The 21,929-nt window shown below is 46.5% G+C and overlaps 2 protein-coding genes across 5 annotated transcripts in view; both read right to left on the bottom strand.

Moving 5' to 3' along the window:
• Positions 1 to 11,391, bottom strand: part of NHEJ1 (non-homologous end joining factor 1) — an 87,983-nt gene extending 76,592 nt beyond the window's left edge. Inside the window, exons 1-3 of the mRNA XM_050752449.1 lie at positions 10,759 to 11,391; positions 8,282 to 8,458; positions 7,570 to 7,782 (exon numbers count right to left, since the gene is read on the bottom strand). Coding sequence (XP_050608406.1) covers positions 7,570 to 7,782; positions 8,282 to 8,458 — 390 coding nt within the window. The 5' untranslated portion in view covers positions 10,759 to 11,391. The remainder of the gene's footprint in view (positions 1 to 7,569; positions 7,783 to 8,281; positions 8,459 to 10,758) is intronic.
• Positions 11,392 to 11,476: 85 nt separating this feature from the next.
• On the bottom strand, positions 11,477 to 20,818 carry SLC23A3 (solute carrier family 23 member 3). 4 transcript variants are annotated; one of them, XM_050752400.1, is made up of 12 exons: positions 20,411 to 20,818; positions 20,116 to 20,180; positions 19,903 to 20,000; positions 19,621 to 19,694; positions 19,245 to 19,426; positions 18,788 to 18,911; positions 18,523 to 18,637; positions 15,760 to 16,013; positions 14,525 to 14,630; positions 13,394 to 13,561; positions 12,317 to 12,412; positions 11,477 to 12,222 (listed from the first exon to the last, which is right to left on the bottom strand). In XM_050752400.1, exons 1-12 carry the CDS (start codon positions 20,570 to 20,572, stop codon positions 11,927 to 11,929), a joined length of 1,740 nt encoding a protein of 579 aa, XP_050608357.1. In that variant the 5' UTR covers positions 20,573 to 20,818; the 3' UTR covers positions 11,477 to 11,926. The 4 variants fall into 4 exon arrangements, with proteins under 4 accessions (XP_050608357.1, XP_050608356.1, XP_050608358.1 ...); XM_050752399.1 differs by having other exon boundaries at positions 20,116 to 20,279; positions 20,417 to 20,816; XM_050752401.1 differs by having other exon boundaries at positions 20,116 to 20,217; positions 20,322 to 20,502.
• Positions 20,819 to 21,929: the final 1,111 nt, after the last annotated feature.

The raw sequence follows: 21,929 nt of genomic DNA, 5'->3' as shown, positions 1-21,929 counted from the left end.
GTGGGGAGGTGGAAAGAAAGGAAGTTAGTGGCAGCAGCTTTTGTACCAAAACCAAAAACCAAGAAATGGAAGGGTTCTGGCACAGAGGGGAGAGCCAGAAATAAAGTCCAGCTATAGATACTAGACTCTTCCTTCTACCACATAGCACATCCCAACCTGGCACTGACCCCCAGTTGAGGTCCTTAGCAAAAACTTAACCCTCTAGGAAGTACTGTTCAGAATGTGGCAGAAGTTCAGCTTTGGAAAAATGTATCTGCTCTACACTCAATCTTCTTTCCTAGGAATTGTTTTGTTAAATTTGGTCCTGCTGGGCGGGCATGGTGGCTCACACCTGTAATCCCAGCACTTTGGGAGGCCGAGGCAGGCGGATCGCTTGAGCTTAGGAGTTTGAGACCAGCCTGGGCAACATGGTGAAACCCCATCTCTACTAAAAATACAAAAAAATTAGCCAGGTGTGGTGAGGTGTGCCTGTATTTTCAGCTACTTGGGAGACTGAGGTGGGAGAATTGCTTGAGCCCAGGAGGTGGAGGTTGCAGTGAGCCGAGATCACACCACTGCACTCCAGCCTGGGTGACAGAGTGAGACCTTATCTCAAAAAAAAAAAAAAAAAAAAAAAAAGTTTGGTACTGTTTAAGTAGATCAGGAGGAAAACAGGCAAATACTTGTATAAATGACAGTGAATATTTGATGACTTGAATTGAAATAATTGTCATTACTACCCAAGCAGCAACACCATCCAACTGGTGGCAGCACTGAAACAACAGAAACTCCTAAATTAATAACCAGCTTCCCTCTGGATAGCTACCTCAATAGCTATTTCTTTGAGTGACAGTAAATATTATATAACAACATGAAACATGACAAGGAACAGATTTTAATTAATATCATGTCTAATTAAATATGATAATGCCATACCAGGCAACTGAAATTATCTGTCAGACCCCAACGTCTATTTGGTTTTAAAAAAGTTTTTTATCAGTAAATACTGTAACTGCTAAAATAATTTCATAGGATTGGGTTACATCATTCTGAATTATTGAGGTATAATTCATTTCAAAGTTAGAGGAACACTAAAATGATTTCCCTTAGACCAGATAGCCTTAACTTAATGATCAGTAGAAATTTTGAAAATATGTGTTAATGGGCATATGAGAGACTAGATAAAATGTGTAAAAAATCCCAGCACTTTGGGAGGCTGAGGTGGGCAGATCACTTGAAGCCAGGAATGAGAGATCAGCCTGACCAACATGGTGAAACCTGTCTCTACTAAAAATACAAAAAATTAGCCAGTGCCGGGCGTGGTGGCTCAAGCCTGTAATCCCAGCACTTTGGGAGGCCGAGACGGGCGGATCACGAGGTCAGGAGATAGAGACCATCCTGGCTAACACGGTGAAACCCCGTCTCTACTAAAAAAGACAAAAAACTAGCCGGGCGAGGTGGAGGGCGCCTGTAGTCCCAGCTACTGGGGAGGCTGAGGCAGGAGAATGGCGTGAACCCGGGAGGCGGAGCTTGCAGTGAGCTGAGATCCGGCCACTGCACTCCAGCCTGGGGGACAGAGCGAGACTCCATCTCAAAAAAAAAAAAAAAAAAAATTAGCCAGACATGGTGGCACGCACCTATAGTCCCAGCTACTCGGGAGGCTGAGGCACAAGAATCACTTGAACCTGAGAAGCAGAGGCTGCAGTGAGCCAAGATCATGCCACCGCACTCCAGCTTGGGTGACAGAGAGAGACTTCATCTCAAATAACAATAATAATAATAATAATAATAATAATAATAATAATAATGTGTAAATAGTTCAAAGCAAATCCACAGACACTATAAGGAAAAATCTTGAAGTGCTTTAGGATGTCAAGGACACTCCCCGTAATTGATAGACAGCAATATATGAAGATATACAGTTCATCAGTCAATTCAACAGGTATCTACTGGGTTCCTAATATGTACTCTGACCCTATGAGGCCTCTGCCATCAAAGGGCTCACAACAGTTAAGGAGGTTAAGAAGTGTAATAGATATAAAAATAGGAGTTGCTAATCTTTTTCAGAGGAAAAGCTATACATAATTTTCTCCAAAGTCTTCAGATTTTCCATAGAAGTGTTCATAAGTCATGAGCAGGGGAGCAGAATGATAGGTCTCCATCTCAAGATGAATCAAGCTGGATGTGGTGGTACACACCTGTAATCCCAGCTACTCTGCAGGTTAAAGAGGGAGAATCACTTAAGCCCAGGAGTTCAAGACCAGCCTGGGCAACATAGTAAGACTCCCATCTCATAAACAAACAAACAAATAAACAAAAAAGATCAAGATGAATCATATCAGGAGATACAGTGAAGGCTGGAGTACAGTAATGCAATCACAGCTTACTGCAGGCTTGAACTCCTGGGCTCAAGTGATTCTCCCACTTCAGCCTTCCAAGTAGCTAGGACTACAGGCACATGCCACCACACCCAGCTATTTTTTTTATTTTTTTATTTTCTTGTAGATACAGGTTTCACTATGTTGCCCAGGCTGGTCCCAAACTGCTAGTCTCAAGCAATCCTCCTGCCTTGGCCTCCCAAACTGATGGGATTACAGGCATGAGCCATCATCCCCAGCATCTCTTTTATTTATTTATTTATTTATTTATTTTTTATTTAAAGACAGAGTCTCCCTCTGGCCAGGATGGAGTTCAATGGCACAATCTCAGCTCACTGCAACCTCTACCTCCTGGGTTCAAGCAATTATCTTGCCTCAGCCTCCTGAGTAGCTGAGATTACAGGCATGCACCACCATGCCCGGCTAATTTTTGTATTTTTAGTAGAGACGGGGTTTCGCTATGTTGGCCAGGCTGGTCTCGAACTCCTGACCTCGGGTGATCTGCCTGTCTCGGCTTCCCAAAGTGTTGGGATTACAGGAGTGAGCCACTGTGCCTGGCCCCAGCATCTCTTTTAAAACGAAAAGTTATGGAGTTGAAATATTTGCCCTCACAGGTCCACTATAATGCTAAACATAAGTGATATTTCATATGTGCCTTTATTTAATCCTCATGACTCGACAGTAAGGTTGTGGTTGATTTATTTACAGATGAAGAAACTGAATCATAAAAATTCAGTACTTATCCAAATTAATACAAGTAGTCTCAAAGTGGTGGAGCTGAGTTACAAATTCAAGTCTGCTGGTTCTAAAACCTATCTCTTTCTGCCACTAAGAAACCTCCGGGTGCGGTGCCTCACGCCTGTAATCCCAGCACTTTGGAAGGCTGAGGCAGGTGGATCACGAGGTCATCCACCTGGTCTCGAGCAGATCGAGACCATCCTGGCTAACACGGTGAAACCCCGTCTCTACTAAAAATACAAAAAATTAGCCGGGCATGGTGGCAGGCACCTGTAGTCCCAGCTACTCGGGAGGCTGAGGCAGGAGAATGGCATGAACCCAGGAGGTGGAGCTTTCAGTGAGACAAGATCGCACCACTGCACTCCAGCCTGGGCCACAGAGCGAGACTCCGTCTCACAAAAAAAAAAAAAAAAAAAGAAAAGAAACCTTTGGATGTGGCTCCTAGGAATCAAAAAATGTCCAAAGACATGACAAATCTGAAAGCTAAAATGTGGAATATCAAAATTTATATTAGACATTAGAAAGAACAGACAACAGGAAACAGAAAGAGATGAAGTCTGTCATAAATGAAGATGGACTCAGTGTTAGAACACAGAGACCTGGGGCCAAGCACGGAGGCTTATGCTATAATTCCAACTCTTTGGTAAGCCAGTGTGAGAGGATCGCTTGAGCTGAGGAATTCAAGACCAACCTGGGCAATATGATGAGACTTCATCTCGAAAGAAAAAGAAAGAAAAGGAGGGGGAGAGGGGGAGAGAGAGAGAGCAAGCAAGCAAGCAGAGACCCAAAACCTAACATATTCCATAATACTCTTGCAGACTTAGGAACCATTAGCTTGTTAATGTGAGTATGTTATGCTGGAGAAGTATGAGGAACCGGCATTCTCCTCTTTCGTGTACAACTGGAAGGAGTTAAGCTGCATAACGTCTCTGAAAGACAATTTGGCATTATGTTATGTGGCAAGATTAAAAGATACAAATATTCCTTGACCCAGCTATTCCACTTAGGGGAATTTACTCACACATTTACATGCAGAAAAAGTAAATACAAGGATAGTTACCGTATATAACGGCAAAAGGCTTAGGTGTCTACTAATAGCAGATCAATTAAATATATGATACATTCATGAAATTAAATGCTATGTTGCCATTAAAAACACAGGCCGGGTGTGGTGGCTCACGTCTGTAATCCCAGCACTTTGGGAGGCTGAGGTGGGTGGATCACGAGGTCAGGAGATCGAGACCATCCTGGCTAACACAGTGAAACCCTGTGTCTACTAAAAATACAAAAAATTAGCCGGGCGTGGTGGTGGGCGCCTGTGGTCCCAGCTACTCTGGAGGCTGAGGCAGGAGAATGGCATGAACCCGGGAGGCGGAGCTTGCAGTGAGCCGAGATCGTGCCACTGCACTCCAGCCTGGGCGACAGAGCGAGACTCCGTCTCAAAAAAAAGAGAGAAAGAAAACACAAAGGTAGGTCCTCTGAATGTGTTGATATGAATAATCTCTAAGTTCTTTTTTTTAAGGCTGGCCAAGTGAAGCAGTGGGTAAGTTCTACAATTAAGTGAAAAAAGGAAGGTACTAAACAGTGTGTACAGCATGATACTATTTGTCAAAAAATACACATATACACAGATATATATTTGGTTATATGAGGATATATATACAGTATATACACATATAGCTTTAAGAATTCACAAGTAGCTGATATTGGTAGTTGCTTTGGAAAAGGAAAAGGAGGGACTAGGGAAAGGGGTAGAAAGATCTATTTTTTCACTGTATACACTTAAATGCTGTTTGAAATGTTTGCCTTTTTAAAGAATTACTCATTCAAAAAAATTAAATGAAAACGATCACAAGAATGAGTTACAAACAAAAACTATGACTGTGTGACCTTACAGACATACACACAAGCCTGAAATAGTATCCACCTACATCCTTACCCGTGTCCACTGGCTCTTTTTCCATATAAAGCTCTCTCAAGTTCAGGCATTTCCCTAGGGGGGCATTCTTCTTTTAATGATAAGTATTTTATTTTAACTTGAAGCACAATTGTTCATCAATTGCTCAAATCTAATTTCTTCCTATGGCAAACCAAGACTCATCCCTCCCTAAACACTGATGTCTCTTTCCTTTAATGTAGTTCCCCAATTAGAGGAATTTGCCTAGAATAGCTAGTTTTTCTTTATATACTTTTATATTATATTGTATTCTATATTACATGTTATATTGTATCATTACATATTATATAATATATATTACATTATATCATTATATATTATGTTAATATAGATTAACATAACATGTTAACATAGTATGTATTATATATTACATATATTTATATGCTAATCTATATTATAATATAGATATTATATAATTGTAATATCATTATACTAGTGTTCCTTACTGTATTCTTTTGAAAGAAGAAACTATTAGAGTCCATGAGCCTCCAAGGAGAACTGCCTCCACAATCACACTACGTATTCTGCATTTCTAGGTCCATGTAATACAAAATGAGATTAGCTATTGCTAGGGATTCCCAAAGGTCACCCAAATGGTTTGGTCCCAGAACAAACATTATTGAGGAAACACTGCCCCCTGGTGTTACTTAGAAAGTTTAAATGTTTTAAATGAAATAGATAAAATATGGGATGGGGCCAGGCTTGTAACACCAAGGCAGGAGGATTGCTTGAGGTGAGGAATTTGAGACCACCCTGGTCAACACAGAGAGACCCCCATCTCTACAAAAAAAAAACTTTTAATTTTATTTTTTAATTTATTTTTAAAATTTTATTTATTTGCAAGATGGAATATTTCACAAGAAATTCAATTAAAATAAACAAATGTGAGTATATGCTAAGCACTGTTGATAGGCCTTAGAAGTTAATAAATGAATAAGTAATTCTCTCAGCACTCAGTTCTAGTTTTACTGGGCTCCAAATCAAAAATAAACATCAGCAAACAGTTTCTCAAAAAGTCTTTCTATCCAGTCTTCCATTGATGCCAAAGCATCACATCCCCGGTGGGAGACTAAAGAAGAAAAAAATGATGTCCTCTTGTCTTCCGATCCCTCTGCTAACAAATCTATACTCTTAGGCTTCGCAAAGAAGACCCTGTCCCCTAAGTGCTACTGACTGAAACCCTGTCTGTTATTCCAGAAAACTAGTCTTTAACGTCCACTCTTCATTTCTAATAAAATCTCTTGGGAAACATAAAGCTATGAGTTAGTAGAGGATATTATCCCCTTACTCTCTAAAAATGAGGCTTTGGACCAGACTATTCTGGGATTCAAATTCCAGCTCATTTATTCATAAGCTGATGGCCTTGGACAAGTTACTTTCAATCTCAGTATCCTACTCTGAAAAACAGGGACAATAATACTTATCCTGAAGGACAGCTGCAAGGATTAAATGATGAGATCATGTTTAGAAAGGTACCTAACACTGGTACATATTCTACCCTGTTGCCAGAATATTCTTGATAAACCATGAATTGGATCATGTAAAATTCCTGTTTAAAGTTTTTCAGTGAATCCTGTTGCCTTTGAGATAAAATCCAAACTCATTAGAATCCTTCAAGATCTGGCCACTGCCTCCCTCATTTCTCATTCCTTCCTATCTACACAGCAGTCATGAAGTTCCCGAACTTGCCCCTCACTTACACATCCTTACACATCTCTACACCTCTCACCTACAATGACTTTTCTATTTATTTTATCCTACTCATCTTCAAAACTCAGCTCAGTAACAGTCTCTTCAAAGAGGTCTTCTCCAATCCTCAACCATCCAGGGTCTACCTCAATCAAAGAACCTATCATACTTTATCATAATTTCCTGTTTGGAAATTATTCTCACTAGATTATGAACTCACTAGATTATGAACTCCAGGAAGAGGCTATATTGTTTCAGGTCTGGATAACCAACAATCAGCCCATAGTAGATGCTTTTAAAATGCTGAATAAATTGGCTGGGCACATGGCTCATGCCGGTAATCCCAGTACTCTGGGAAGCCAAGGCGGATGGATCACAAGGTCAGGAGATTGAGACCATCCTGTGAATGGTGAAACCCCATCTCTACTAAAAATACAAAAAATTAGCCGGGCCCGGTGGCGGGTGCCTGTAGTCCCAGCTACTTGGGAGGCTGAGGCAGGAGAACGGCGTGAACCCGGGAAGAGGGAGCTTGCAGTGAGCCAAGATCACGCCACTGCACTCCAGCCTGGGCAACAGAGCGAGACTCTGTCTCAAAAAAAAAAAAAAAAGCTGAATAAAGTAATTAATGCAAAAAGACACTCAATACTCTGCTCCTTTTGCAAGGAAAGGATGTAACAGTCAAGAATCCTTTTTGTCTTCTGTATAGTCAAGGAAAGTTTTCTGATTGGAGAATTTCAAACAAAGTTTGCAAAAAAATAAAAGCACCTAAAGCTTCATCTCAAAGCAACTGGCATCCCTCCCCAAACCCCATATTCAAATTGCACTTACCAGGGAAGGACTAGCTAGGATGCAGTGGAAATTCCAATAGAAGGGGAGGCCAGAGAGCTCACTCCGCACCCGTAAAATCAGTGCATCTGCCACATGATCACAGGAGAAGGTAGCTTCGCTAGGGTGAGCAGCGTCCTTCAACAATGGGCGAAGCAGATTATCCAAATGACAGAGGAAAGCCGCAGGAGGAGCAGTGAGCCGCTTGTTCAGCTCCTAAAGAGACAGCAGTGGTACACAGTAAGGGTGCTAATAGGAAAATAATTCCCTCATAAGTAACAGCAAAGGAAAGCCCTGGTTAACATGAAGACAACAGACATGAGAGGAAGGGGACAGAAGATAAAAACATCACAACGGGAAAGAAGAAAACAAAAAGAAGACAGTCACAAAGATCAACTGGCCTACTTCAAAATTCTGCCTTGGGCAAAAAAAAAAGGTCTATCTAGATCAAATAATATATTCATTATCATGCATAGGGTAGAGAAACTAACTTTTTCTCTCTCTTTCTCTCTCTCTCTCACACACAAACACACACAGGAAGATTCCAGGGCTACAGGCAGAAGTACAGGACATTAACTGGAATTGCCTCAACCCAATTCAACCTTCCTTGGGAATCTACAGGCCAGCAAGCTGGTTGATGTTCACATCCCCGACCTTCACTAGGAAAGAATGGTATCCCCCACCACCTCACAGCAGTACTTCTCTTCATACTTACCTTGGCTCGCTGGCTGACCACACTAGTGTCCACCTGTTCATGCCACACCTGTTGAAGATCTGAAACTAACAAGGCATAGCCCTGCTTGCTGATAAAAACCTTGGCCAAGAGGGAGTTCTCAGCAAGCTGTAGCCACGCCCACGGCTGCATCAACAGGCCTTGCTCCAGTTCTTCCATCTGCAAAAAAGTCCTCATTTAGTAAAGTGCCTCAGGGTCATGCTGGCCTAAGAAGGGTACCACCTAAACCACTCTGTATCAACTAAAATCTCATGAAAATCCTCCCTGATAAAACAGAAGGCATGGATTTACGTTCTCCCAGTATACACCCAGCTGATCACTGACTTTACTACCTTTGGCCACTAAAAGTATATTTAAAATCTTGAGGGTTTTTTTCCCCCATATTATGTTCCTAGAGGACAGAAAATCTTTCTTCCACAGTGTTTAAGCCTCAACATGTTGCTGTTAGTATTTCTGCTTTCTAATACTATAGCATAATGTGGAAACCTAAACCCTTCTTATTCCACCTTTATCACATTGCTAATAAATATGTCACTGCTATCCTTTCCCAGAACTAGAAGAGAAGGAATAGTTCTTGTCTTATAAAACATCATAAGTCATAGTGTCAGGGCCAGGAAATTCAAAGTGTTTGATCATTATCTAAAAATAGAGTTTAGGAAGCTCTCAGGATTTTTTTTTAAATCCCTAAAACAGAGATTCTTAATCTAGAGTCAATGCATGTGAATCTTCTAGAATTGTAAGAAAATGTTATGCATACATGTATATATGCATGGGGAGGGGGAAAGAGGTCTACAGCTATCATCAAACTCTCAAAGGGATCCATGACACAAAAAAGAGCTAAGAACCTGTGTCCAGGAGCAACAGAAAAGACCTAAATTTCATTTCAACAAGAACCAGAATGACTAGGAAATCATGAATACAAGGCAGAGCACATCACAGAGGTAAAGACTGAATTAATTTCCATTTAACTCTTCCTCCACATTCCCACTCCAGTGCACTGCCACCAATGACACCATGCCCAGCCTGGAACCCCTGCAAAACAACTTTTCTATCTCAGCAGCTAAAGTAGTAGGCTTAACCTAGTAGACAATCAGAACTACGGCTGCTTGACAGAGAATGTGATTGTTTTTCCTGTGGGGGAGAAAAAAAAGATGACAATTTCCTTCATTATTCCAGTCTACAAATACAAAATGAAGAGAAGCACCAGGAAGGAAAAATTTAGAATGTAAATAACGAAATTCCTTATTAAGTCTGATTAAGACAGTCATTTCCCCTAGTTTTTGAAGTGTGACCTTGTGACTTGTGACATAACATATATAGATATGCATACAGATACATATATATGGTGATCTTTCTTTACGGCATCCTCAAAGCCTTGTGTTTGGAGGATGGTGTTTCCGTCACATTTCCCACATGCTGCTCTTATGGGGACAGAAGTGGTCATGGAATGATTAAGCTAGTCCTAGCTGGACAAGAGCTCCACATTGCCAAAGGTCACAAACGCAAATAAAGTCGCCAAACCCTTTCATCTCCCTTATAGGCACGCCCCAGTGTACTCTAACAGTTGCCAAAATTGGATTTACTATTCTAGCCCATTCCTTCGGAAAGCCCGGAAGTTCAAATTGATGGGTTTTGTTTGTTTGTTGGGTAAAGGGGGAGGAGTTTAAAATGCGGCCAGCAGTAACCGACCCTATAAAAAGGCGGCCTGACACATTGTGCACCAGACCCCGGCTGCCTGCTCCCACCACACGCGTCCCGTTCTGCGTCCGAGGCCTCCACATTTCACCCTTTTCTTTTTTCCTTCAAGGCTGCCTTTAGCATTCACATTAACCAGATTTACGGGTTTATTTCTCTTGAGTGGAGGGGCGCTGAGGGGCATCCCGGTGGAGGGGTCCCTTGAGAACCTTTATCTGCATCGAGTTCCGCTCCTCAGCAATGACTCCTCTGGGCAGTTCCTCCGACGCCCTGCAGAGGGCAGTAGGGGCCCAGAGAGCATCCCGGCTGGGCCCCGCCCGGTCCCCCTGGGAGAATGCGAACCCTAGGTCCCATAATCACAGCCCCACTCCAGGAGCCGCCGGGCGTCCCGCTTCCACCCGCCCCAGCTAGAAGAGCCTTCACCATCCGCCTTCCCATTTCTACAGCACTGGCTGCACTGGGACGCGGCTCGGGATCCTTCAAGAGGCAACAAAGCCGGCCACTGGAGGCTTCGTCGCACCAAACAGGCGGCCAAGGAATACCCTCACTCGAGCCGCACCATCCACGCCGGGCCGCAGCCGGCGGACTGCGCACGCGCGCCCCGCCCCCCCCCCCCCCCCCCCCCCCCGCCGAAGGCCTGCCCTGGTACCCGGCAGCGCGCGCTCCCTCCAAGGAGAAAATGCCCAAGCCAGGCCCAACCCGCAGCGTCTGAGCAGCCCTTCGCTGGCTTGCTTCTGCCCGGACTCGAGTGCGATTCCACCTACCGTCAGCGGCAGCGAGACCGCCCACCCTCCTCGCCGCACGCACGCTCTCTTGCCCGCTCGCGCAAACCGAAAGGCCTAGAGTAAGAGGCCGATTCCCCCCCCTACAAGAGGAGGCAGGGTCTTGGGACACAGGGGCGGGGCCTATGCCTGGCATGGGTGGGGCTTCTGGGCCTGGGACGCTGATGAGAGGAGCGCCGCAGTGGCAGGGTAACTGGAGGAGAGGCCGGGCGGCCAGCTAGTAGAGAGGTAGTGGCGCGTCTTGGAGTCACGCTGGCCGAGTAGAAGGAACAGCGGGCCAGGCGTAGGAAAGGGGAGCCCGGGTTTGGATTTGTCAAACTTGAGTCACTTCTCTTCCCTCCCCTACCTGTCCAGTCTCTTTTTAACAAAATAAGGCATGGAAGTTCCGTAGGTAAGTTCTCTCAGGTCCTCCACCAGCACTAGAGTTGTTGAAGGAAGGAGTCTCCCAGGCATAAGTCCCATAATCTGATCTCATCCTTTACCTCTCCTGCCTCATTTCTCCATCATCCCCGTACTTATGCTCCTCACTACTGAGAAATTTGAAACCCCTCAGCTATCTTGGACTTTGTACAACTCATGGCTTTGCTCAAGCTGGACCTCGAACCTGAAAAACCAAAAATCCTCCTCATTTGTCAACGCCATCCTCATTGCTTCTTGCATAAAGCCTTTCCCACTGTCCCCAATCAGAATTCATTATCCCTTCCTCTTTGCTCCCACAGCATTATTTTAATCTTTATTACAGACTGCTTTCTGCTTTGCATTTTCGTTAGTAATTACAAAGGTCTTTTTAAACCGTAAACGCCTTGAGAGGGCATGGACCCTGTCTTAACCCTGTAGTTCCAGGACCTTGCACATGGGAGATGCTCAATAAGTATTAAAGTGAATGCTGGGGTTCAAGTGGCGTTGATAGTACACAGGCAAAATCTCATTCATTCATGGTCCGCTAAATCATGGCATCTGCTCTGGAATAGTTAGGCCTAATTAAGACAAGGAAAGGCAACCCAACCTACTGGGAAATGGAACCTCTAGGCGGGCCCATGTAATATACACACACATACCCTCTGCCTATGAGAAAGAACAGTTTGGGAGCTGATTCTCCAGCAGATGAGAGTTAGTGCTAAATTAACCAGAGCAGAAGTAGGCATACCGGTCATTTCTGGGACCTAAACCCTTCTCTGCTAGATTCAGGGCATGGCTCCCCTGAGCCAGGAAGCAAGTCTGCCATCTCTTCTGGCTCAGAGGAGCCTCCTTCCTCATCCCCAGGGTCTTCAGGCAGTGGGCAGAGGCAGCGGAGAGGCTGGGGGATGCAGGGACACAGGTTTTGGATGGGGAAAGGAAGTCTGTACACTTGAGCAGCCTTCTCCCTGGGCTTCTGAGGCATTCGAGCCTCTTGCGCAGTGAAAACAGATGGTAGCCCTTGACCTAGGCCTCGCTCAAGCTGTGTGCCTGCAAAAGAGAGGTTTGTCAGGCCATTGCCCATCCCAGGGAGGGATGGCTTCCTGGCCACTCCCCAGTCTGCTGGGGCCTGGCCTCAACTTACCAGGAATCGTGTTCTCTAGTAGGAAGCCTGAGAGTCCCGCCAGGAAGATGGGCTGTGTCAGCAGTGAGTGCAGTAATACATCCAAGGGGCTCCAGCCTATGAAGGGTTGGGGCCAGGCAGGAAGGGAACTCTGATCCTATATCCAAGCCCAGGAGTCTTGCCCTCCCAGACCTAAACCTAAGTCTTGGACTAAGGACAGATCTTTCTGAATTGTCATTTCATCCCTCTCACCTGTCTAACCACTTTCCAAATCCAGGCCTTTCTCACAGGATTCCTGCTCAACACCCTATGTTCTGATCATCCACACACCCTCCATATATGCTTTGACTATTCCAGGTTCCCTTTCTCTAGAAAGCTTAGTATTTAAGCCCAACCTCATCTCCCAGTTTTTACCCTCTATGCTCTATCCTGGGTTTTTCAACCTCAGTCCTACTGACATCTTAGACCAGATAATTCTTGGTTGGGGGTGGTGGTACAGGGGGGATGTCCTGTACAGTGTAGGATGTTTAGCAGCATCTTTCTATGCACTAAACCCTAGTAACAACTCCCTCTTCCTCCATGTGTAACAGCCAAAAATGTCTCCAGACATTGCCAAATGTCCCCATGGGGGCAAAATCACCCAGTTGAGAACTGGGTGGGACAAATTAAGCAATTTACTGCTCTCAGGACATATCCTGAGACTTCCCACTTCTGTGTCTTTGTATAAATGATGGTTCCTTCATGAGGAATGACCTTCTCACCAAAGATGTTTAAAACTTACCATCCTTCAAGACCAGCTCTGTTACTGGATCACCTCAAACAGAAGCTATCTCTCTTGCCACTGAGCACCATAGCTCTTTATCTGAACCTTTCTTGTTATTTTCCTACACATCTCATCTCTTTTACTACGCTGTAATAAAGGGAGGCACCTTTGTATCCCAAATGGCTAGCATAGTGCTCAATAAATATCCATTAAACAAATGAATGAAGTATTTACACCAAAGCCCAGAGAAGGCTGTGGGGCCAGGAGCCGGGGGAGCCTGAGCCTCAACTCCTTGCTTTCCTGCTACTGAGCAACTCCCCTTCCCTTCCACCTACCTGTGCTGAATAGGACTGGGGCTTCCCGAAACCATCTTGGCAGCAGCAAGGCCATGAAGATAGAGAAGCCCACAATGAAGATATTTCGCCCAGAGTCTATGTCAGCCAGGTAGAAGCTGGAGAATCCAGCAGACAAAACCACAGCCTGGGTCACCCCCAGCACCCCACCTGTCTCATACAGAAGAAATCAAGGGGGTCAGGAGGAATCAAGGGGGCTCACATAGTGTGGAGTATTGCAGGGCAAGCAGGTTGTAATGGGGAAAAAATAAAACCCAAGAGACTGATTTTTTTTATTATTATTTTTTTTAGAACAAGTCTCACTCTGTCACCCAGGCTGGAGTACAATGGTGCAATCTCGGCTCACTGCAACCTCCGCCTCCTACTCCTGGATTCAAGCGATTTCTCCTGCCTCAGCCTCCTGAGTAGCTGGGATTACAGGCATGAGCCAGCATGCCTGGCTAATTTTTGTATTTTTATTAGAGACAGGGTTTTGTCATGTTGACCAGGCTGATCTCGAACTCCTGACCTCAAGTGATCTGCCTGCCTGGGCCTCCCAAAATGCTGGGATACAGGTGTGAGCCACCATGCCCGGTCTGAGGTTTTCTGATTCTTCAGGAAGCCCAGAAGCCCAATCAAGAGACCAAGATGTTAGGCTGAGAAATTGAGACTGACACATGCTCATATCCATCCATTCATCCATCCATCCATCCATCCATTCATCCAGGAAAGCTATTTAGAAAGAAAAGGTGCCGGCCTGGCGTGGTGGCTCACGCCTGTAATCCCAGCACTTTGGGAGGCCGAGGCGGGCGGATCACAAGGTCAGGAGATCGAGACCACGGTGAAACCCCGTCTCTACTAAAAATACAAAAAAAATGAGCCGGGCGCAGTGGCAGGCGCCTGTAGTCCCAGCTACTCGGGAGGCTGGGGCAGGAGAATGGCGTGAACCCAGGAGGTGGAGCTTGCAGTGAGCCAGGATCGCACCACTGCACTCCAGCTTGGGCGACAGAGCAAGACTGCGTCTCAAAAAAAAAAAAAAAAAAAAAAAAAAGAAAAGGTGCCATCCTAAAGAACTGATCGGGCCATACTGGGGAGTACCAGTTCAATACCAGCCCTGTTGATACATCCACTCACCAACCACAGGCAGCGGGATGGTGGTGAGGAGCTGAGCCAACCTTGGGGAGAGTCCAAGCCCCATGCAGAGTAGCCCCACTAAGTGAGCCACTTGCTGAGATCCAGCCTGCATGAAGAAAAGACACTGGAGACACAACCACTTCCTCGGACTGTCCCAGGTCTTTGCCTTACTGGTTCCTTCTCATCATTTGGATCCCAGCTCAAATGTTACTCTTCCAAGAAGCCTCCCTGGCCAGTCTAAATGTGCCTCCTTTCCATCCCGCTATCCTGATTTTTTTATATAACACTTATCGCCTTCTGAAATTTTCTTCACTTTTTAAAAAATTTTTTATTTTTTGAGATGGAGTCTTGCTCTGTTGCCCAGGCTGGAGTACAGTGGTGTGGTCTTGGCTCACAGCAACCTCTGCCTCCCATGCTCAAGTGATTCTCCTGCCTCAGCCTCCCGAGTAGCTGGGATTATAGGTGCACGCCACCACACCCAGCTATTTTTAGTAGAGACAGGGTTTTACCATGTTGGCCAGGCTGGTCTTGAATTCCTAGCCTCAAGTGATCCGCCTGCCTTAGCCTCCCCACATGCTAGAATTACAACATGAGCCACCATGCCTGGCCCACTTTTTTTTTTTTTTTTTTTTTTTTTTTTTTTTGAGACAGAGTCTCACTCTGTTGCCCAGGCTGGAGTGCAGTGGCCAGATCTTAGCTCACTGCAAGCTCCGCCTCCCGGGTTCACGCCATTCTCCTGGCTCAGCCTCCCAAGTAGCTGGGACTACAGGCGCCCACCACCTCGCCCGGCTAGTTTTTTGTATTTTTTAGTAGAGACGGGGTTTCACCGTTTTAGCCAGGATGGTCTCGATCTCCTGACCTCGTGATCCACCCGTCTCGGCCTCCCAAAGTGCTGGGATTACAGGCTTGAGCCACCGCGCCCGGCCACTTTTTTAAAAAGATACTTTTTTTCCTTCAACTGTCTGCGTCTCCCTCTATGAAGTCCCCAAGAGAGCAGAACTTTATGTGACTGGTTCTTTGCCCCAGCCTTGGTACTGTGCCTCATGCACAGGAGTTCCATGGTGATTCGTTCACTTCCCCACTCTCTTAGCCCAAAGTCTAATCTTAGGCACCTCCCCAAGTGAGACAGTTGATGTGAGGTGCTGGGCGCACCTGGCAATCAATCGGTGTAAGTTCCTTCCTTCTCCTTCCCCTCTAGCTCCACCCCACCCCACCCCCATCCCAGGTCCACATACCTGGATAAGACCCACTTTGCCCACGTTGGGGAAGCTGGATGCAGTGCCCATGGGGCTTCCCAGCAGTCCGGCCAGCACACTGCCCAGCCCCTCCAGGCTCAGCCCTCGACTGCAGGCATGTGGAGGTGGGGGAGGCAAATGCAGCAGCCGGCCGCACAGGGCATAGCAGCCCAGGGAACTGGTGGAGGCTGCCAAGGCCATGGAGATGCCTGCAGCCAGAGCTCTGGGCGTCAGCAAAGGCCAATTCCACTCACCTGGGGAGGGAAAAGGAGCCACTTTGGGGCCAGACTCAAGTCAGGAGTACCCCCTGCCTCCAACAGCCTGTGCCACAAGAATCCTAGATGCCTCAATGTCTTTGAAGATAATGTCTTGGGACAAAACTACTGAACTCTAAGGAGAAAGACCCATCCCTTTACCATGGTCTACAAGGTCCTCTTTGGTCTGGCCTTCCCTCTCTCTGCAGCCTCATCTCCCAGCACACTCTGCCTCACTTCCTTCACTCCTACCACACTGGCCTTGTTGTAGGCCTTTGTACATGCTGTGCTCCCAGCCACCACAGGACCTTTGCATATGCATATCCTGCAACTAGAATGCTCTTCCCTCCTGCCTTTGTCTAGTTAGCTCCTACTCATGTCTTCCATCTCAAATCAGTGGCCACATCCTAAAGAATATCTTTACTTAGGCTGGGCGTGGTGACTTATGCCTGCAACCCCAGCACTTTGGGAGGCCGAGGCGGGTGGATCACCTGAAGTCAGGAGTTTGTGACCAGCCTGGCCAACATGGTGAAACCCCATCTCTACTAAAAATACAAAATTAGCTGGGCATGGTGGTACATGCCTGTAATCCCAGCCACTTGGGAAGTAGAAGCAGGAGAATCACTTGAACCTGGAAAGTGGAGGTTGCGGTGAGCCAAGATCACACCATTGCACTCCAGCCTGGGTGACAAGAGTGAAACTCTATCTCAAAAAAAAAAAAAAAAGAATATCTTTACTGACCTCCTGGATAAATTCAAATTCCCTATTATAAGTTTTTTGGTTTATTTGTTTGTTTTAAGACAGGTCCTTGCTCTGTTCCCCAGGCTGAAGTGCAGTGGTGCAATCATAGCTCACTGCAGCCTCAATCTCCTGGGCTCAAGCGATCCTCCCACCTCAGCCTCCCAAGTAGCTGGGACTAAAGGTGCGTGCCACTGTATCAGGCTATTTTTTTTTTTTACTTTTAATAGAGACAAGGTCTCACTATGTTGCCCAGGCTGGTCTCTAACTCCTGAGCTCAAGCAATCCTCCCACCTCAGCTTCCCACAGTGCTGAAATTTCAGGTGTGAGCCATGGCGCCTGGCATTTTATTTTATTTTATTTTTATAAACAAGGTCTCAGTCTGTCGCCTGGGCTAGAATGCAGTGGTGCGATCATAGCACACTGCAGCCTCCAACTCCTGAGCTCAAGGGATCCTCCTGCCTCAGTCTCCTGAGTAGCTAGGCCTACAAGCATGTGCCACTAGGCCCAGATAATTTTTTTATGTTTTGTAGAGATGGAGTCTTGCTTTGTTACCCAGGCTGCTCTCGAAATCCTTGCCTCAAGCAGTCTTCCTGCTTCTGCCTCCCAAAATGCTGGGATTATAGGTGTGAGCCACTGTGCCTGGCCTTCATTATAAGCTCTTAGGACACAATGTATCTCCCTTTGGTTACAGTTCCCACAGTGACAATTTTAGGTTTCTTTGGGTGACTCTTTAGTATCTATGTTCCACAATAGACTATAAGCTCCCTGAAGGTAAGTGCTGTGTCTGTCATGGTCATCACTATGTCCCCTACCATGTGCCTAGCACATAATCAGCACTCAACAGATCCTTATTAAATTAAAGAAAAACCAGCCTGGACAACATGGTGAAATCCCATCTCTACAAAACAACACAAAAACTAGCCGGGCATAGTGGCGCACATCTGTAATCCCAGCTACCTGTGGGGCTGAGGCACAAGGATAACCTGAGCCAAGGAGGTTGAGGCTGCAGTGAGCCATGTTTGCATCAATGCTCTCAGCCTGGGTGACACAGCAAGACCCTGTCTAAATAAATAAATAAATAAATAAATAAATAAATAAATAAATAGAAGAATGAGCAAATTTCACATACAACGCCTCAAAAGCAATCTTTATGCATAGGTTGCCAAGTCAAATGCCCATAGGGGCTGGTAACATAAATGTGTTCATTGGGTAAGGAGTATTGGTAGTGAATATCGGGGGTTACAGAAACAATAGATGTCTGTCTCCTAACACTGACCCAAAAAAAACACCTGCAGTGGGATGGGGCACAGTGGCTCATGCCTGTAATCCCAGCACTTAATCAAGCAGATCACTTGAGCCCAGGAGTCTGAGACCAGCCTGGGCAACATGTTGAAACCCTGTCTCTACAAAAAACAAACAAAAGTCGGCATGGTGACACACACCTGTAGTCCCAGCTACTCTGGAGGCTTATGTGGGAGGATCACCTGAGCCTGGGAGGTTGAGGCTGCAGTGAGCCATGATCACGCCATGCACTCCAGCCTGTGTGACAGAGTGAGACCCTGTCTCAAACAAACAATAACAACAACAACAAAACACCTGCAGTGAGGGGCTAGCATTGTCTGTCTCTCAGACTGGTAATTTCTCTCTCCTGTATGTTTTGAAAAAACACAGCATTTAACTCAGAAATAAAATCCATTAAGTTCTTTGAATTCAAATAAATAGATACCTTTATTTGAACAAGAGAATGGAGGACTAGGAGAAAACCTACCTGGGTGAGGCAGCCAAATCCACGGTGCCTTGGTGGGGGCAGACAGTTCCTGGGGGATAACACTGAACCCCAAAAAGGCAGAAACGATCCACACACAGGCCACGGGGATCAGCACCTGAGCAGCAAGACTGAGGAAAGAACTCCTCCCCCAGAACCTTCTGAGCCACCCTTGGAGGGTTAGACAGAAGCCAAAAGATAGGGGATGGAGTGAGCACTCCAGGCCAGCCCTTCTGACCTCTACTGCCCTGCCCAGACCCACACATACCGAGAGGAGCCGGAAGGCAGGGAGAGGAGTGTGAGTTGATGAAGCTGAAGCTCGCCTCCAGGGGCACACATGAAACTGGCTGGAGCCCAGGTGCTGAGAACAGACCACCATGAGCAGGATAACCCTAAGAGAGAGAAGGTTTTAGGAGCAAGAGGCATTGGGTATCCTGAGGCATGGGAAATGAGGTGGGGGTAGGCAGAATACCATAAAAGCGGGGGGTGGTCCCAGAGAAGGAAACTCCCATGGAAGGAATAGGAAGTCACCTTAGGGGACAGCAGAAAACAGTGTGAAAGTCAAGGAGACCAGATGAATCAAGGGAAAGTCTTGGATTCCAAATATAAAATATGTCCCTATTCCAGTCGCTGCTGAATCTGGTAGGACCAGCAGCTCTGCCCTCCCCTAGTCTTCCCATACACCCCCACTGGGCACCATCCCATGCCTCTCAGGACTCACGTACAGCAAGGCCAACCCCCAGTGAGCGGAGCAGAACTGGGCTACCTCCCTGTGGGCAGAAAGCCCTGCCACAACCAGGCTGGGAGCCAGCACCAGGGGCCCACAGTGGGGGAACACGCGGCCAGGACTCCCCAACAGCCCCATCGTGCCCTGCAGCAGCCCAGATACCACCACTGCCCCGGACACCTGGTAGAAGAGAGGAGAGGTTGGAGAGAAAATATTCTGTTCAATCAAACTGGCCTCAGCCTGGTCTTCCTAATTCTAGATATGGGTTCCTCCCCCAACTCCTTTCCAGGAGCATCTCAGTCTCTGCATAATGGAAATAAGAGCTCCCCGAAGCCTGGCACCACCCTTATCCCTTCTCACCTCTAGACACCCACCTCCTGGAGAGAAGTGTTCCAGTGCCGCAGGCCATGGCAGCTAGGTCCCCTACACAGGTGCATCATGAGGGAGGCTAGGAAAAGTTTGGGGCATGGAGAAAAGAAAGATGAATGGGATGGAGACCCATTGCTCTACAGTAACACTCCTGGCACAGGTCCAAGCCCCCTACAGTGCCTCACAGTCTTACCACTGCCCAATCTCAATCCTGCACCCACCTACACCTGCATGCTCAGATGATAACCCAGTCCCACCCTTACCCCTTGCCCTTGTTCTGTGCTCACAGTTTCCAGGTGTCTGGATGACCAGAGGTAGCTTCTGGCTGGTCAGCACCAGAGCAGAGATAAGGAACTCTAAGGATGGAGCCTGGACAAGAGGCAGCCTGTAGGAACAGCAGCCCCAGCAGGTCTGGAAATATGTGGCAGCCAACAAGGCTCCCCCAAACCTCTCCCACCCTTCAGGACTCTGCCCCCTCTCTCCAGGGAGGTTCCTCTCACCTGCTGCCCATCCAAGTTTGCAGGATGGTAGACACACCACATGAAAAGAAGCTGGAGGCCAGGAGCTGAGAAGGGGAGTAAGAGAGTCCTCCTGGGGAGAGACTGCAAAGCAGGAGCAGGTGGGAGACACAGAGCAGAGAAGCCATGACCAAGACATGCTGCAGGTGGAGGAATGGGGAGGGCAGTCTTCAGAGAAGTGGAAATACCTGCAATACTTCCAGAGGCTTTCACATCTACACCTACTTCCCCACACACACCATCAGGCAGCACCAACTCCTGCACCTCTGCCTCCTACCTGCAGAGCTAGAAGACAGCTGAGGCCCCAGGGCAGAGATCCACACAGAGGGTCCCAAGAGTGGGTGGAGGGATTCTGGGGAACAGGTGGAGGCAGGGGAGCCAGGGCATCCTGGGAGCCCACTGATTGGAGTTGGTTAGGATTGAGGGGTGATCGGCTCATGCTGCCCTGCCTTTCGCTTTGTCTTGGCTGCCCGGGACCAGAGTTAAGTAGAAAGTAAGAGGTCAGAGTTTGGGTGAAGCCTGGGGTGGGGAGAAGGTGGGGAGAGGGTGGGAGTGTCAATGAAGCGGAGCAAAGGTATAAGGAATTTGGGGCAGGGCACCGCCTTTTCACCTTTGCCCAGCTGTTGTGCAAATTCCATCAGCCATTAACTGGGGAGCTGAGTTCTGGGGACCTCCTCCAAGATTCTTCTTCCAGATTTCCTGTCCCTAGACCAGGCTGTAGAAAGTAGGATAGGAGGGGTGGGGAGGAGAGGAGCTCTTCAAAATAATCTGGGGAAATTTTGCAGACTTTATTCCCTCCCATTTAAAGCCATCACTATTTGATCCACAGTCCTCACCCCTTGCAGTACCAAGGCCCCTGGACTACTTCAAAATGAAACTTGTGGGGTGAGTGTGGTGGCTCATGCCTGTAATTCTAACACTTTGGGAGGCCACACTGGGTGTATCACTTGAGGTCAGGAGTTCAAGACCAGCCTGGCAACATGGTAAAACCATCTCTACTAAAAATACAAAACTTAGCTGGATGTGGTGGCACATGCCTGTAATCCCACCTACTCGGGAGGCTGAGGCACGAGAATTGCTTGAACCCAGAAGGCAGAGGTCGCAGTGAGCTGAGACCACACCACTGCATTCCAGCCTGGGTGACAGAAGGAGACTATGTCAATAAAAAAAGAAAACAAGAAACTTGTGGATAATATATCCTACATCACGTGACAACCACAACTACCTGAAACGTGCTCACTGTAAAGAATAAAATTTATAGTAACATGTATTTCATTATGTGAAGGCTTAAGCACAACTAAACCAGAAGACAATAAAGTACAATGAAGTAGTCCAATCCCACACCCTATGAGAATCGCTGTGGTTGCAACAGCTGCAATGCCAGCTGATATTGGTGCTTTATTGGTGACTCTGATGTTGTAACCCGATTTTCCAAAATGCAAACAAACTCTTGGTTAAAAGGTGCCAAGCAAAACAAAGTCATTTTAATTTACAAGGGAACGAATTCCTAGCAAACTGAGTGTTTTCAGAATGCTACAAACACTATTTCACGTTTACATGTGCAAAGATCGTTCTAGGCTCAGATAAATAGGGTTTTCATATACATAAAGCTAGTCATTCAAAAGTTGTCTTGGGAATTCTTCACAGCAAGGGAGGTCCGAGCATTTCAGGATGTCTAGCGAGCATTTCAGGATGTCTAGCGTCCCACCCAGGTTGATGAAATGCCAGTAGCATTCCCTTGAATCCTTTTGACAATGAAAAAATGGCCCATAAATTTCCAAAATGCTCCCGAGGGG

Source organism: Macaca thibetana, chromosome 12, assembly GCF_024542745.1.
Source record: "Macaca thibetana thibetana isolate TM-01 chromosome 12, ASM2454274v1, whole genome shotgun sequence".
Taxonomy (NCBI): domain Eukaryota; kingdom Metazoa; phylum Chordata; class Mammalia; order Primates; family Cercopithecidae; genus Macaca; species Macaca thibetana.
The sequence above is the reverse complement of the archived record's forward strand: the minus strand, read 5'-3'. Positions and strand labels throughout refer to the sequence as shown.

Excerpts from the sequence above, each read along its gene's own strand:
- SLC23A3 (XM_050752399.1), bottom strand. The coding sequence starts at position 20,572 with ATGAGCCGATCACCCCTCAATCCTAACCAACTCCAATCAGTGGGCTCC. Across the intron at positions 14,631-15,759 it reads GCAAAGTGGGTCTTATCCAG|GCTGGATCTCAGCAAGTGGC; the intron begins GTATGTGGACCT and ends TTCTTCATGCAG. Across the intron at positions 12,223-12,316 it reads ACTAGAGAACACGATTCCTG|GCACACAGCTTGAGCGAGGC; the intron begins GTAAGTTGAGGC and ends TCTCTTTTGCAG.